Source organism: Schistocerca piceifrons, chromosome 5 (assembly GCF_021461385.2).
Source record: "Schistocerca piceifrons isolate TAMUIC-IGC-003096 chromosome 5, iqSchPice1.1, whole genome shotgun sequence".
In the NCBI taxonomy this organism is placed as follows: domain Eukaryota; kingdom Metazoa; phylum Arthropoda; class Insecta; order Orthoptera; family Acrididae; genus Schistocerca; species Schistocerca piceifrons.
In genome coordinates this window covers 418,090,972-418,108,853 of record NC_060142.1, presented here as the reverse complement: position 1 = coordinate 418,108,853, position 17,882 = coordinate 418,090,972, and the positions used below count along the sequence as shown (strand labels likewise).

Below are 17,882 nucleotides of genomic sequence, written 5' to 3'. Positions count from 1 at the left end.
CTGCTTATTCTTGGGAATAAGCTTATACTGTTACCAAAAAAAGACAGTAAAGAATATATATATATTGAGAGGCCAGTGTCAGAATACTCAGAGTAGTGAAAAGGGATCGACAAGAGGTTCGTGAACTCACACCACTTATTGCCCGAACCGCCTGTTTCTGAGTCAAAAATATCCTTTGAGAATGGGAAGAGTTACCCCAAAATATTATACCGTACGACATAAGCGAATGAAAATAAGCAAATTAGTCTAATTTTCATGTCGAACAATCACTTACTTCAAATACCGTTCGAATAGTAAAAATGGCAACATTAAGTCTTTGAGCAAGATCCTGAACGTGGGCTTTCCACGGCAGTTTACTATCTGAACACCTAGAAATTTGAACTAATCAGTTTCACTATTCATATGCCCATTCTGTGAAATTGAAACGTGGGGTTTTGTTGAATTGTGTGTTAAAAACTGTAAAATCATCATTACTTTGTAATGAACCAACGAAACAACTCATTTTCCCTGAAGAACAATCAAAATTCTGGCATTGGAGGCCCAGTTCGCTCTGCATATGTCAACTACTTTTCCCACTTTCAAAGGAGTGACGAAGTAGCCTTATCTCTCCTTCGTGTCTGCCATAGCCCAATGACACACACTTACCTCCTGCGTCAGGAGATTCCACTTGAATCTTGTGTCTGTGGAATAACACTGAGACTGCATTATGTTTCAACATACTTTGTTTTCCATGTTTTCTCACAGAAGGAAGTGATTTGCCTCCCGTGGGATTTACCCTCAAATTTATAAATCAACACTACTAAAAAACAAAAAAAACTGACATTTTTTTCCGGTATCAGAGCATCTGCCTAATTTTATTGAGCGGACATTTTAAATGGCATAATACACGAAACAAACTCACCTAATAATGGGAATCATTTTCTGAAACGCATCGTGGAAGAAATAAGTAAGTAAACGAGAAACATGACTGGCAGCAGCAAAACTTACGTTATAAAGAAACGTTTTGTTTTTATAAGCACAGGCTTTCGTTAATGGGTAAGATAAAAGACTGATTTTAATATGTTTCTGGACAGCTGTTCCATTCTACTAATTCCGCGATCAGCCAACTATATTCATGTAATAAACTGTTTTATCTGTACTTTAAACGTATGATTACAGTACGAGCAGAGATACAGATAATGTATAACCAACACTTTAATGACTGTATTTACAAATACAGAAGAATCTCGTTTATCCGGAGTAGGTGGTACGTGCCCCATAGGTGCCGAAAATTCAGGAAATAATTAGATTGCCGTGCGTCAAAGGCTATAAATAATTTTATACATATTTTCACTGACGTACACTAATTATACATTAGTTGACAGAAAATAACAGGAGGGATTTTTAATGCTAACGTTTTGCAAGAAGCACCTAATAAAGAAGACCATATTCATAGGCGTTATAAAACTGATCTTAACTTACCAAAGGAACTTAAGATTTTAGAATTCTTTTTTTAAATTTTAAGCATCTACTGTATTTCCTGAAAAGCTCTCAACAATCATTAACATCTGACACATTTCATGTCGGTATTTACACCTTAGAGAGCAACTCTGGGTGGTTGTGATGCTAGGATCAGAATCAGAAAGCTTCTTGCTTAAACTTACAGCAGCTTCCTGCACTATGGAGCCTGAAATAGGATCGATACTCTCGCTTTGATCACATTAAAAGTGAGCTACCTAGCGATTTCTTCTTTGCTGTTTTGGTTGTCTCATTGCTCTTTAAAGTGTCATCCTCTTGAAGCAAATGTCTACAATTTCTTTTAAATTATTCTTCCAGTCTGACACTATTGAAATTCCGTCACAGCTGCAACGTTTTTCAGTAATTCTGCTTTTTCCATCTTATACAACCTTTTTTGTGGACTCTGCCACCTTCTTTCTCTTTGATATCAATTTACCCAAGTAAATTACGGGGATAATACATTATTGCTCAACTCAGTATTAACTTGCTAACTGACACCGTGCCAGGATATATGCTTCTTGCTTGGCTGAATTTAAAGGCAATCATATTCGACGTCGTCGATTATTTCCGCTAATGCTTCCAATCAGATATATGGCTCTGAGCACTATGGGACTCAACTTCTGAGGTCAGCAGTCCCCTAGAACTTAGAACTAGTTAAACCTAACTAACCTAAGGACATCATATACATCCATGCCCGAGGCAGGATTCGAACCTGCGACCGTAGCGGACTCGCGGTTCCAGACTGCAGCGCCTAGAACCGCACGGCCACATCGGCCGACTCAGATATATGTTACCAAAAGGCTAACATGAGGCAGAGTCCCAATTACATGTTGTGTATATAATTTTGCAGTGTTTTACACCCTGACTGACCGAATTTAATAATTCAAAATTTAAAATTTAAATGTACTCATTAAGAGTAGTAATATAATGTTAAAGGTTTGGCACAATAAATCAAGTATTACAATTATAAATTGTATATATACAGTGAACAATAATAAAAACGACAAGCTACGGGGACAGATTCCTGACTGGAAAGAAGGAAAATGAACATACGTCCGAAAATGAACGGTGTGCGTGCAACAATAACAAACCGTCCCGAACACAGTACAGAGCTGCATCGCATCCAGCCACAACAGATGTTCAAAGTGACCTCCACAGGATTATAGGTGATAGGGAAGGTAGCGGTTGTCATGCAGAATACCATAATCGTACTTTGGCTTACACTGTGTTGGCGGGCCACTTGCTTGAAGCTTATGTTACGGTTCGTCACAATATCCTGTAGAACCCGGTCCTCCATATCCGGCGTACGCACAGTCCGCGGACTCACTGCGTGTTCGGATGTGTGATATGAGCCATTAAGGACTTGAAATGTTTTTAGGGATGTGTCTGTTGTCTGTGAGTATACTTGTTTTGATACAGCCGTGCTGTCTCTGCTTGGCTACACACAAACACCATCTCGGCTTGTTTCCCACATAAATACCGGACCATTCATCTGCTTACAGTACACTGCGTCGATCACATAGCCTACAACACATAAGGATCTCACAGCACGTGGTCAGAGGAACTATCATCCGTCAGCACCGTCTACCGCTGCAACGATGCATTTCCGGACAAAAGTTCATAGGGCCTTTTTTATTAATGTTCACCCCGTATGTTTAAGGCAGCATAACTCATGGCGCGCAAATTACCCAGACTATACTCATTCAGCACTTTAGAATTAGACCACTTAGCAACTTTCAACAGACTTTGCCCACAACCTTCACGAAGCTCTTTTTCTCAGACACCCCACCCAAAATGATGAAAGGAAAAGAGTTAATCGCGTACTGAATCAAAACTCCAGCATCAGGCATGTCGTTTTTGTCTCTTTGCTACTATCTCGGTTCGCAGAACAATTTCCGTAAAGTATTCACGTACTGTATAGCCCTGAATGTACCTGTAAAATTTCGTCGTTGTGCGACACACAGGTCGGGAGGTATGAATTTTTATAGACAGGATTATTTAAACAATTAGGGGTTGGGGGTTTACTGATATCGTGCTGTTGTTGTTGTTGTTGTGGTCTTCAGTCCAGAGACTGGTTTGATGCAGCTCTCCATGCTACCCTATCCTTTGCAAGCTTCTTCATCTCCCACTACTTACTGCAACCTACATCCTTCTGAATCTGCTTAGTGTATTCATCTCTTGGTCTCGTGCTAAATTTTTAAGAAATACAATCTGACTGAAGCAGATATCTGTATTAATGAGGACCTCACAAACTAGGTTTCACTGAGTGTAGTATTTGTTTTTAATTTTAACAATAATGACCACTAGCGCCGCTATATTGAGAACATGATTGTCAGTGTCAATTAAATTCACCAACATCCGTGTAACTTAAGACGTTATTTTGTTTCGAAGGCTACCAGTTTCAGCATTTCACTGTGCCATCTTCAGGCCCAATATGCATATCTCCAAATAAACGAAAATGCCATGTAGAGCCATAAATCTCTGGATGTCCTGAATTCAGTCGTTGCACATAGTGCTTCAATAGCAACTAGCTGCTTTTTCGTTTATTAGGAGACATGCATGTGGGGCCTGAAGATGACATAGTGAAATTCTGAAACTGGTAGCCTTAAAAATGGAAAAATGCCGGGTGGCCAGGGCCTCCCGTCGGGTAGACAGTTCGCCTGGGGCACGTCTTTCGAGTAGACGCCATTTCGGCGACTTGCGTGTAGATGGGGGTGAAATGATGAATATAAGGACAACACAACACCCAGTCCCTGAGCGAAGAATATCTCCGACCCAGCCGGGAATCGAACCCGGGCCGTTAGGCATGACATTTCGTCGCGCTGACAACTCGGCTATCAGGAGCGGAAGCCTTGAAACTAAAATAACACCTTAAGCTATACGGTTGTTGGTGAATTTCATTGACATTGACAATTACTTAAGCAGCCGAGGGGTGGCCGAGCGGTTTTAGGCCCTACAGTCTGTAACCGCGCGACCGCTACGGTCGCAGGTTCGAATCCTACCTCGGGCATGGATGTGTGTGATGTCCTTAGCTTAGTTAGGTTTAAGTAGTTCGAAGTTCTAGGGGACTGATGACCTCGGATGTTAAGTCCCATAGTGCTCAGATCAATATGAGCCATTTTTAACCAGCCGATGTCCCCTGTGCATGATGGACCGACACAGATATTGAGAATAGGTGCTAATGGTTGATTAGGGCCCAATATGAAATCCATTCGGCTATACCCATAAGCACAATGTTATTTCCTCTTCAAACAACTATAACTAGAAAAGCTTTAAACTTAAGTCAAAGAACCAATATTAAATGTGCGTGTCCTCCGTCAAACTCGTCCTCTGTGGCTCGCGTTGAGAATAACGGCGAGTGAGTGGTGCACGGACTCACGTGTTCTAGAGCTCGGCCTTGACGTGTGCGGCGAACAAGTCGGTGGAGCTGTTGGAACTGGAGTCGACGACGTCGAGGAAGGGAGTGGCCGGCGGCGCGGGCGGCGGCAGCGCGAGTCCGTGCGCCGGGGGCGGCAGCGCGTGCGGCTTGAGGGGCGGCGCCTTGGGCAGCGCCGCGGCGCCGGCGGCCGTCGTGGAGGCGGCGGCGGGCCCCAGGAGGCCGAGCGCGGCGGCGTACAGCGTGGCCGCGTGCAGGTACGAGTACGAGTAGGGGTACGACTGCGGCGCCAGCGGCGGCAGCCACACGGCCGGGGGCGGCGGGGGCGGCTGCGGCTGCGGGGGCGGGTGGTGCAGGCACGCCGACACGTAGGACGCCGCCACGGCCGCCGCTGCTGCGGGGCACATCCCCGACGAGCAGCGCGACACCCGCTCTGTCTGCAGCGTCGTCAGCACCAGCCGGTTGAAATCTGTGGGCGCGGCACACCGGCTAGCTGAATAAACTAATGTACGAATTTTTGGGGATATCAAGTTTTTTTTCAATTTTTTCATTTGGCATAAATACACTAAACAGATCAGAAGGATGTAGGTTGCAGTAGTAACTCGGAGATAAAGAGGCTTTCACAGTATGGAGTAGCAGGAAAAGCTGCATCAAACCAGTCTCTGGACTGAAGACCACAACAACAACAACAAAAAGGACTCTACATCGAGATCATCAATTCCTTTTCCCTTTATGGATCGAAACCTACCGGTCTCCAGGAGAGAAATAGGTGTCGTCTGAGGCAGAGAGCCAGTAGAAAAATATTTATGGAAGAAAAGAAGTTAGAAGATGATGAGCCGCAGTGAGAGTAGTGTCGGTTTGAAGTAACCGATCCACGTTCATTTTCGGGCAGGACGTCTTCTTCCACACTCGACTGGTGGCATTACGAGTCACTACTGAATATAGACTTCATGCTCAAGTCACAGAATGTTAAAAGACTAAAGTAATATAAGTAGTAAACGAAATTTAAATGTAAGAAAATGCATTGGAGTGGTGGTGTGCCGGCCGCCACTCTATCTAACAATCCATAAAACCATATAAGCTATCAGGAAGTCTTTATCTGAAAGCTACAGGATTCACCGCAAAGCAGCGAAACTGGATTGTTGTTGCAGGACATGGACCACCAACAGAGGCGCCACAATGCCAACGAGGCGGATCTCTTCATCTGAGAATGTCACCATGAGTCGACTAGGTACAGCCGACAAATATTCGGCAGTGGATAAAAACCAGTGAAGGTGGATCACTCTAAAGATCTGAGCCACCCACAGATAGGAGCCAGAGCGCCAACAGGGTGGATCCTCTGACCTAAGGATGTCACCATGAGTCAACCACGTTTGGCCGACATGTAGTTGGCAAAGCGTAACATATATCCTTCGAGAATGATATGTAGCTTGTTCGTAGCGTCCTTGTTCCAAAACCCTAAAAGCTGAACACGTAGTTTCGATGGCAACTCAGATGTCTGTGTGTTCATCTCCAGGGTTTCCATTTCGAGCTTCCCTTGCTAAAGCAGAGTAGTTTGCCTCATAGTTCTATATAGTCCACTTTTTTTTCACTCCTATATTTTCATCTCTGTGTCGCAAGCCACCTAACGGTGTGTGGCGGAGGGCACTTCTGGTAGAGTACCTTTTCCCCCCTTCTTCCTTGTTCCATTCGTTAATGGCACGTACGAAGAATGAGTGTCGGTAAACCTCCGTATGAGCTGTAATTGCCGGCCGCGGTGGCCGAGCGGTTCTAGGCGCTTCAGTCCGGAATCGCGCTGCTGTTACGGTCGCAGGTTCGAATCCTGCCTCGGTCATGGATGTGTATGATGTCCTTAGGTTAGTTAGTTTTAAGTTGTTTTAAGTCTAGGGGACTGATGACCTCAGATATTAAGTCCCGTAGTGCTTAGAGCCATTTGAACCAAGCTATAATTTCATTTATGGTCATTTCGCGACTCATGTGTAAGAGGAATTAATACAAGGCAAAACTCATTCCAGAACGTACGCTCTCGAAATTTCGGCAGTGAAAATTTCCATGATACACAGTGCCTCTCTTGTAGCTTCTGCCACCGGAGTAGGTTGAGTGTCTGCGTAAAGCTCGGACACCAACTAAACGAACCGATCAAACGCGCCGCTCTTCGTTGGATCTCTCTCTCTCTCTCTCTCTCTCTCTCTCTCTCTCTTCTCATCTCAGTCTAATAATGGTTACTGAATAATGAGAAATATTCAGTAATCGGTCTTAACATATGTTTTGTAAGCCATTTCTTTACGGTTAAAAATAATTTCCTCAAGACTCCAGCTATGAATCTCAGTCTGGTATCTACTCTTCCTACAGTTCATTTTATGTGATCATTGCACTTCTGATCGGTCCCGATGGCTACTCCTAAGTATTTTACCTTAGTTAGTATTTCCATTGACTGTCACTGATATTGTAATTGAACAGTGGTGGACTTCTTCGTCTATTTATGAGCAATACATCACATTTACTTACGTTCAGAGTAACTGTCATCCGCCTCCGCGGTTAGCCGTGCGGTCTAACGCACTGCTTTCCGGGCGCGAAGGCGTGCCGGTCCCCGGGCCGAATCCGCCCGGTAGACTAGTGTCGAGGTCCGGGGTGCCGGCCAGTCTGTGGATTGTTTTTAAGGCGGTTTTCCATCTGCCTCGTCGAATGCGGGCTGTTTCCCTTTTTTCCGCCTCAATTACACTATGTAGGCGATTGCTGTGCAAACACTATCTCCACGTAGGCGTACACAATAATTACCACTGGGGGTCCACTGGGGGCCGCACCGCACAATAACCCTGGGCTCGGTGTGGGACGGCGGTGGGGTGAGTGGCCTGTTGTGGGGTTGTATATCACTGAGGACTACGGCGGAGACGAACCTCTTCGTCGTTTCTAGGTCTCCAGTTCAATACAATACAACTATCATTCCCTGCACCAACCATCTATTCTCTATAGGTCGTTGCTACTGTCTACTCGAGTTGCTGCCTTCCAACTTCGCCGGCGGACAGTCTCAAATTAGCTTCCATTAGATCATCTGTATGTACTGTAATCTGTGTTATTTCATTTTACTCGTCCCCAAAGTTGTTCGAAATACTGGGCTGTCAGCGGTACCATTTGTAACCCTTCTCCAGCCGCAGTGTACTAATGGACAAAAACTCTTTCCAGCAATACGTTTTGTTCAGGTGATAGATCGTAAATTTAAAAAAAAAAATTTCAGAAGCAGTAAGAGCTGCTGATGAAATAAACTATTATTAGCTACCAGTTTTCACAAACATTGAAAAGGTGCTTAATTACGGTGTCCATAAGACAGAGCTTCGAGACGCATGAGAAAAAACCGAAAAACGCGACATGGAAATATGAGATCGTTTACTGGGCCTGCAACATTCTTTTTGGAGGTCACCCTAGGCATAGTCGTTCTGACTGCGTGAGGTATGCGTTTCTTGCCTGCAACACTGTGAAGTAGGGTGGGACACTGAACACATTTGGTCGACATTACTCGTAGTTGTTTGATTGACAATTCCGAGACCCCAAATAGACATCTCAAGATGGACCTGCATTTGAAAGTCGTACTTAGCGTCGTAACATGGCTCTCGAGCAGGTTGCAGGAAGGTAGGAACGTTTAACTGCAATGCGGATGAAGTCCACCATATGTTCAACTCTTCTTGACTTAAAGAGCCAAAGACCTTCTGACAGCAGAACGCCCTTTCAGACTTGTAGCCCCTCACTCAGCCATTCCCATGAGACCGCGTACAGGTGGCTTACTCTCTATGGTGGGAAGCTGCCAGATGAATTCTTCACACACAAAGGCTACTGGGGTCCGGCGCATGATGCACTACAGAGTGGTGCTCCTAGATTTGTCGATGATCATATCAGTCAATACCTTACGGAAATGCACCTGAAGTTAAATGAGAATTCTTCAAAGAAAAAAATTCTTCTCAAGAAATACTGTTGAGAATGTTTAGAAAACCAGCCATTGTGATACACTGCAGAACGAGTCTCCAGATTGATAAGGGATGCCCATCAATGATTTACTTTTCCAGCTCCTCCTGGTACATCATTATGTCATTTTATAACCGTCCTCCTAATTCATTTAACATCCTTCTACGCTATTATATTTTAAACTCTTACGGTTTTCGCCCAAAGATAATGAGTATGACACTCGTTGAAATTTCGCGGTATCTCAACACTGCTACTCGTCTGCACACCCGAGATCTTTTCGTTACGCTTCCAGTTAATTTTAAAGCGTCCCTCCCACTATTAATATATCAATCACATACAGTGCTGTTCAAAAGGTGAAAAATCCCGATCTGACATAGAGTTTTAATTTGTCCTATATTCACAGCTCCAAAAAACTCTACCTCAGTTTCAGTAAACATTTGTTATCAGTAGAGCTCTATTGCCGAATAAAACCCTGTTCACCTTATTAGTAATGTTCCTAATATCTTTCCTTCTTCGGCCACGTAACATTACATTGCTCTCTAGACGGCAGAATTCTTTCAGTCCTTTCACAAGTACCTCGCAAACTTTGGCACTTAAAAAATCTCTATGTTGTTGTCTGCTGTTCAAAAGTCATATGACACTAGCCCAGTCAATAGGTCGCTGTATGCACTGGAACAAAATTGCTTAAGTTGGCAGTTCATTAAGAAGGTATAAAAACGTTACAAAACATTACAACAAGTAACAGAGTTTGGAAATGAACTCTGTGAACCTACACGCTTCACTAAGAGATAATTGCAAGAATGCTGTGCGTGCCCAACACTCTTTAGGATTATGTAGAGAAAAAAAACTGTAGAGAAAAAAAACTGCGTGACATGAGTGTACCAGACTAAGAAAGTACTTCCTGTAGTCTACAGTTTGTAGCCGCTCTGGTAATCACAGCAGAGGATGTGCATCACACGCTACACAAATTAAAGGCTAAGTGTCTAAAATGGGTTGTATTAATGATAGGAAAGAAGACATGATACGCCGTAAGAACAGTCAATGAATGCAAAGAGGACAGAACTCGTCGCAGTTAGAAGTAACGGGAGTGACTTACGAACAAATCAAGAATTATAAAAAAGTGGTAAATTGTAGAAGTACTTAAGAGTTCAATAACAACTGAAGGTGACACCTAAGCAGAAATTGTGAACAGAGTTGATGAAGGTACATTAACAATAAGACAGTTACGTAGTTGATGTAAAGTAAAGATATAACTGAAAACACCTACAGACGAATGTGTAAAACGATAATAGTATAATGACATATGGGGCAGAAATGTGGAAATTGCTCCCACGGATAAAATTAAAATAGGAGCAATGGAAACCAAATACTCTTGTCTGTTTTGCTCTGAAGTAACAAGAAGGGATTAGAGAAGAAATCAAGAAATTGGAGAAAAAAACGAATTGAAGCTGATTTTAAGGAGACAATTGGAACAAAACCGCTCAGGTGGAAAGGACACACCATCTTCGACAGATGTTCCAAGAAAGTAAAAGAGTGACGTGTCAAGGGAGATCAAAAAGAACATGGGTTAGGTGACATTGGAATATGGAAGTTCAAGTAGCCAAGGAAACCCAAGGATTACAAACGGAGGATTGAGAAGACTGATAAGACGGGCAACTGAGATACGGGAAATGAAACAAGTGTAACCAACTCACATAATGATGAAGGTGATGGCAATGAGATTTAATGCTTCCGACCAGATGAAATTTGCGTTGCATTTCTGGTCTTGACATTTGTATCCGTTCACATATTTTCTTTTACAAATTTTTCAACACTGAAATTAAATGACGGAGATCAGAAGTCGTAAATGCTGACTTAATACTTTTAAATTAACTTTCTTTTCTTGATTCCATAGTTATTACCTCCACTATGTTTTCCTCCTTTCCTTATTTGTTATAAATTGCTCGTTTCTCTATGATATTCCCATTCTCCACAGCATTTAGAGCTTATCATCCCGGCTATTCACCAGCAGTGACTTCTCCAGTTCCAGAAATACGTAAGGATGCTCTAACGTAACTGCAGAAGTCGATGATAAGGCGCAGTGAGCCTAACAAAGCTGACCGGTCACTATGTAATTCTCTGTATGTAGTGAAGAAGTATGTAAACTGGAACAGCTAGCTTTCCTAGGTGTAGATCATCCGCTGATATCACGAGTCTATGAATTCCCAGGTCTAGTCATTCCACAAAGGAAAATTTCTCAGTCGTAATTGTATTGGAGACTGTATGCTCCATGTAGCAGAACCAGTATTTGGCTGCAAACCCCTCACTCTTCAAAGGGGTGTTATTCGAACAAAACTTGTTCTAACCATAGGGAGAAAGAATGAAAGATTCTAAGAATGAAAGCACACGTGTGGTACTTGGCTGGCCATTAAAACAACAGCATCCTGAAGGCAGCATGCAACAAACATCAAGTGGCACGAAGTGTACTACACGTAAAAGATAAGCGTATCACCACAACCGCAAAAAGTAGACAGGAGTAAAGCCATCTATCTGTATTCTGTATATAAGAAAAAAAGCCCATAGGAATGTTGGTTATGTGCGCCTGGTCAAAGAAGCAGGAATGTCTATCAGCACGTATCGTAGCCTAGGGAGACTGCGGCTTATCGATAGCGATATTGCTACACTCGTTGATTGTTTTCTAATACTCTGACACACATATGGAATCGATGTGTTGAGGAGAACCAAAATCAAAACCATAGGGAACTTCGAAGGCCGCACGCGACTAGCGCCTGAAAGGTCAGAGGTATTGTTCACTTGATCGTGCAGGATCGTACAGCCACGTCATATATCCAATGTCGGGAAATGTATTTGTTTGCAAACTGAGGGGTATTCACAAGGACAGTGTCATGATATCTGGAACACTACTGACTGGCAGCATAATAATCATTGTTGTGGTTACCCTTGTCGCGGTAGCAGTGAGGGGTGCGCCAACGGTGCTGCGCCCAACGACAGCACTGGACTTCGGAGTGGCAGCAGGTCGTCTTTTCAGACGAGTCCCGGTTCTACTTATGGCATCATGATGGCCGCCTCCATATGTGGGGACCCGACAAGATCAGACGAAGAATTAACAACAGATTCTAATCTCAACAAAACTACCAATAAATGTTTACGTTTTGAAGAAAAAACGCTTGCCAGATTGCATTCGTTATTGTCATGTGGGCCCATTATTATCATACGGGGCAAGCACCTGGCGTGATGATGTGAAATGTCATTTGTGTACACGAGTAATCACCTATGATTTCCGTACCCGGTAACCTGGAGAGCTGCCGTTACATTCCTGGCATCATTCAGTCAGTGGCTGCGCCTTTTCTCCGAGACCTCTTTGACGTTATTTTCAACAAGGTAATGCAATATCGCATGTTACCCGTTGTAATGGGACATCCTCCTCTAGCAGTACTTTTCCTCCACAGTAGTTGTCGAGACCAGTATTATTTTTAGAATTTTGGACAGGTCAGTATTTCTATTATTTTCGATGATACAGTCGATATCTACTGTATTAGCTCTGAATGTACAGTTAAAAATATTTATTAGAAAAATTTCAAATTACGAATTATTTTCCACACTTAAAATACCTATTATTATTTGGGCAATCTAGTACTGTTTACTATGTTTATTTCTGGATTAATTTATGAAATAATAATCGAAATTAACAGAAATTCGTATGTCAAGAAAAATTGTAAACCCTTTGGCATGTGGCTATTGCCGATGAGTGAAATAGTAGTAAGCATGACTCTTATGTGATGAGACGAATTTTTGTATTTTGGTCGAACAATGTAATTTCGGCTTTGTTAATGTGACAACATATATTAACGTAGCAACAAAAATTCTGCAACAATAATCTTCAAATTTATTTACATCAATTCAACCATGAGGACCTAAAATTTGAGAATTTAGCTTCAAGAATCAGATCCCCAGACAAGAAGAACTGGAGCCAACTCTACACGAAAAGCTAAGTAAAATAGAAAGTCTGTTGTAAGCTTAGCTCCTCTCATTTTTCATAGTAGACTTTGTTTACTGCGGGCAACAGCTGGAATCAGAAAGGAGGGGGTAGATTACACTGTACTGTTGGCCAAATTAGAAACAGATGGTTTTCGACTGTTGCTCTTGTCAGCACGTACTCTGGATCTCTCACCCATTGAAAAGAGCCATTATCTTGTCATGGATTTGTTCTCATCACCATTTGGGAGTCGCTTCATATAATGAACTCTGACATAAAGTTGAAGCAATATAGAATTCCCAAGATCGGTTCATCTTGATGTCCATCCGATTGGAGCCTTGTACCAGCCACAAATGGTGGGGTATCATCCAAATATGGCAATGCAACACCGGAGTCTGTACTTTTGTAAATGTTGAACTTGTACTTCAAGATCAGAGTTGGTAATTGTGGGCATCAAATGGTGCTTTAATGTCACAGACATTTCTAAATAATCGAGCACTCCTGTGGCAATGGATTGTATGAACCTGTGAAGTCTCATCCCGATTTGAATTTCGGAGACCTCAAGTTCTCCTTGTAAGTAAAATTCCGTTTGTAAGTATTAATTTAATGGCAATCATTGTATGTCCGTAAGACACGAGGAAGGCACGCACCTAGAGGTGTAGGCATGACGGGCAGCGCGGGCGGCGGCAGCTGCGGAGGCTGAGTGTGCGTGGGCGGTATCGGTTGCGGCTGCGGCTGAGGAGGTGGCTGCAGCGCGGGCACGGGGGCGGCTGGGGGCGGCGCGTCCTGCTGGATGATGCTGTCGATGCTGAACGACTTGGGCGGCGCCGCCAGCGCCCGCGGCAGCGTGGTGGCCGGCGCGCCGCCCGCGCCCACTGGGTGCAGCGAGGACGCCATGCTCGCCAGCCCCGCCTCCAGGGCCTCCTTCTCCACCTGTTCGCACGTAATCACACCACAAGTACTGACTGATAACCTGCATATTACAAGTCAGCCGGACAGCCGCGACAACACTCTCTCCAACACACACAACTTGTACACACTCACATACAAATATATCAGGTTGGTGCACAAATTCGTAGCTGTTTTCCGTAAGCTTAATAACCACACTATATACACAAAACAGGAACTTTAGTCATCAACAATATATGCTCCTCGAATATTTGCAAATGACTGCTAACTCTATGCAAATTTTCGACCCCGCGACTATAGAAATCACGTTGTTTTGGGGCGAAGAACACGTCGAGCTATTTTCGGAGTGAGTTTTCATCCGGAAAGGAAGTTCCTTGAAGATTACTCGCTAGAGAGCGGAAAAGCTCAAAATCTGAGGGCGCAAGGTCAGATGTAAAAGTTGAGTGTGGAAAGTCGTCCCAATGCGACTCCGTTATTGTGGATTAGCATCACTTGGAAAAACTGGTAGAAGCCTCCCTCGGAGAAGAGCAGTTTGGATTCCGTAGAAATATTGGAACACATGAGACAATACTGACCCTACGTCTTATCTTAGAAGCTAGATTGAGAAAAGGCAAACCTACGTTTCTAGCATTTGTAGACTTAGAGAAAGCTTTTGACATTGTTGACTCGAATACTCTCTTTCAAATTCTAAAGGTGGTAGGGGTAAAATACAGGGAGCGAAAGGCTATTTACAATTTGTACAGAAACCAGACGGCAGTTATAAGAGGGGCATGAAAGAGAAGCAGTGGTTGGGAAGGGAATGAGACAGGGTTGTAGCCTCTCCCCAATGTTATACAATCTGTATATTGAGCAAGCAGTAAAGGAAACAAAAGAAAAATTCGGAGTAGGTATTAAAATCCATTCATAAGAAATATAAACTTTGAGGTTCGCCGGCGGCATTGTAATTCTGTCAGAGGCAGCAAAGGACTTGGAAGAGCACTTGAACGGAATGTACAGTGTCTTGAAAGGAGGGTATAAGATGAACATCAACAAAAGCAAAACGAGGATAATGGAATGTAGTTGAATTAAATCGAGTGATGCTGAGGGAATTAGATTAGGAAATGAGACACTTAAAGTAGTAAAGGAGTTTTGCTATTTGGGGAGCAAAATAACTGATGATGGTCGAAGTAGAGAGGATATAAAATGTAGACTGGCAATGGCAAGGAAAGCATTTCTGAAGAAGAGAAATTTGTTAACATCGAGTATAGATTTTAAGTGTCAGGAAGTCGTTTCTGAAAGTATTTGTATGGAGTGTAGCCATGTATGGAAGTGAAACATGGACAATAAATAGTTTGGACAAGAAGAGAATAGAAGCTTTTGAAATATGGTGCTACAGAAGAATGCTGAAGATTAGATGGGTAGATCACATAACTAATGAGGAGGTATTGAATAGAATTGGGGAGAAGAGGAGTTTGTGGCACAACTTGACAAAAAGAAGGGACCGGTTAGTAGGACATGTTCTGATGCATCAAGGGGTCATAAATTTAGCACTGGAGGGCAGCGTGGAGGGTAAAAATCGTAGAGGGAGACCTAGAGATGAATACACTAAGCAGATTCAGAAGGATGTAGGCTGCAGTCCGTACTGGGAAATGAAGCAGCTTGCACAGGATAGAGTAGCATGGAGGCATCAAACCAGTCTCAGGACTGAAGACCACAACAACAACAGCATCACTTCAAGCAGTCTTCTTGGGATTTATTCTTGGATTGCATCTCAGTGGTTGACAGGAAACGTCAGTAGTTATGGTTACACCTTTGGGAAGCAATTCGTAGTACACCACGCCGTAACAGTTCCACTAGATACATAACGTTCCCTTTTGTGTATGCGCGCAGGTCTTTGTACGGGGAGTTGCTGCTTTGTTTGGGCTCAACCATTCCTTTGTTTGCCTTCCGTTAGCATAAAGACACCATTTCTCGTCATTCAGAGACGTTCATATGGCCACCCGCAAATTCCTGTGATTTTGGTTGAGAGCATGCAGTACCCATACACCCGGTTTTTGAATCTTCCTTTGCATGAAAATGTACGATGGTGGGATGATCATAGTTCATCACACATGCCAGTTCTAGAGTATACTGAAGCGGATCATTGTGGATTGATGCGTTCAAAGGAGCTTCATGAATCATTTGAACATGGAGAACGATCCTCTTCAACACGAGGAAACAATTTTCATGCCGTTCTCTGCCCAGTGGCATTATCCCCACACACGGTGCAAATGTTTTTGGGTGCTCCGTTGCTGTCACTCCTCTACTGAATGCAGACAGAAGAATATGTCGTAAATGTTCCGATTTATCCACTTGACCCTCAGTTCTGCAGGGTCCAAAGCTCCACTCGCTATCTGCAAATGACAGAATGACAACATGTAATCTCAAGTAGCAACAGTGAACTACAATGACAATGGATAAATAAACACATAGCAAATGGAATACCAACTCTGCTGTCTTATGCATCAACGCAATACCTGCACTATCTGACCAAAAGTACCCGGAAACCATCTATGTAATGCGGAATTGACCACTATGTGTCATGAGAGACCATCCCGGTAGTATAAAAGGAGACGGTGAGCATTATGTTGACAGTACAGAAACAGTAACGACAGAACGGGTCCGCTAGGACAGCTCAGTGTCTTCGAATGCGGATGCCACTTGAATAATCACTCAGAGACAATTCAGGTCTTCAAAAGCTACCCGAGTCGATTGTTGGTGTTGTGACTGTGCATTGGAAACGCAAAGGGAGAACCACAGTTAAACTATGACCACGCCGTTTACGTGTACTGACGGACAGGATTTGTGGAGCATTGTGGAGGGTGGTTGTAAAAAAACTGCTTGAAATCCGTGGACGGCATCACTCGTGAATTTCAAAGTGCTACTACCTGTCCAGCTAGAACAATGACTGTATGTAGGGATCAAAAAAGAATGGGGTACAATGTCGAGCAACTCTTCATAAGCCACACCCTTCGGTAATCAGTGCTATGCGAGGCTTGAGATGGTGTAATGAAGGACCCCACTGGAGAGTGAATGACTGGAAAATAGTAATCTGGAGCTATGAATTACGCTATAGATAGTAGCGACGTAAGGGTTTGGGTTTGGGGAATGTCTGGAGAACGTTACCTATGACAGGTGTAGTGCAAACTATCGTGATGTTTTTCGGGGTCATGCTGTGGCCCCATTGTTCTGCCAAAGGAAAAGTTGACTGCTTACAGTGATTTGTATGAGCATGAAAAAGCACAGTCATAATCGAAACACGAGGTCACTCTTATTTGGTATCCTAACTGTGCCCACGCACAAAACAAAAACTTTTGCAAACTCCTTCTCAGTTGCCGCTGTCCGCCTCTGGAACAAACTGCCCCTTACCTAGCGCAAAATTCAATCCCCCCCTGCTTTTAAGAAGAAGTTGAAGCTTTTCCTACGATCATCCTCATAACGTTTTCCACAAAATTAATGTACAGGGCCAATGCTCTCCTCTGTCAAATGGCAAAGCTAGTGTCTCCTATCTTGCTCCTTTCTCTTCTTCCTCTTCATCTATCTCTATTAGCCATGCAATCTTCTTTTCCTTTATGTTTCCTTATTTATGTTTCATCATGTCTCTATTCTTCTCCTCCCTTCACCACTAGTCTCCCTCATACTCCCTGCTGCTAGCACTCCTATATAAAATCTGTCTCTTTCATAATGTCTAATTATAACAGTACTTATCATCTACGAACATAAACTCTATGTGTATGTATTTTTCCAAGTGTGCCTTTGTAATTGTTTATTTCACTTTTTCTACTAGATGTAGTTTAACATGCCTACTAAAACATATGAATGTAAAATAAGTAGAATGCCTGGTTAGATGTAAGAGAGGGCCTGATGGCCCTAATCTTGCCAGGTTAAATAAATAAATAAATAACGTAGCAGCCATGAGTGAATGGTTTGTGGACAGGAACCTTACTGAAATGGACAAATCTGCGCAGAGTGCCCACCTCAACTCCATGAGACTCCTTTGCGATGAGACAGAACGTTGATTTCCTTCTACACCACAGCGTCCAAAATTACTATCTTCTCTGGTTCCGACTCTTGAGGAACATTCCTCCCTAGACATTCAGATACCTAACTGAAAGTAAACTCAACGGACTTTAAGCCGTCGTAAAGGCG

The 17,882-nt window shown here is 43.1% G+C and overlaps 1 protein-coding gene across 1 annotated transcript in view; it reads right to left on the bottom strand.

The window, feature by feature from the left end:
* Window positions 1-17,882, bottom strand: part of LOC124799045 (forkhead box protein B2-like) — a 588,988-nt gene that overhangs the window by 533,589 nt on the left and 37,517 nt on the right. The window contains exons 2-3 of the mRNA XM_047262583.1: window positions 13,457-13,739; window positions 4,877-5,342 (exon numbers count right to left, since the gene is read on the bottom strand). Coding sequence (XP_047118539.1) covers window positions 4,882-5,342; window positions 13,457-13,739 — 744 coding nt within the window. The 3' untranslated portion in view covers window positions 4,877-4,881. The remainder of the gene's footprint in view (window positions 1-4,876; window positions 5,343-13,456; window positions 13,740-17,882) is intronic.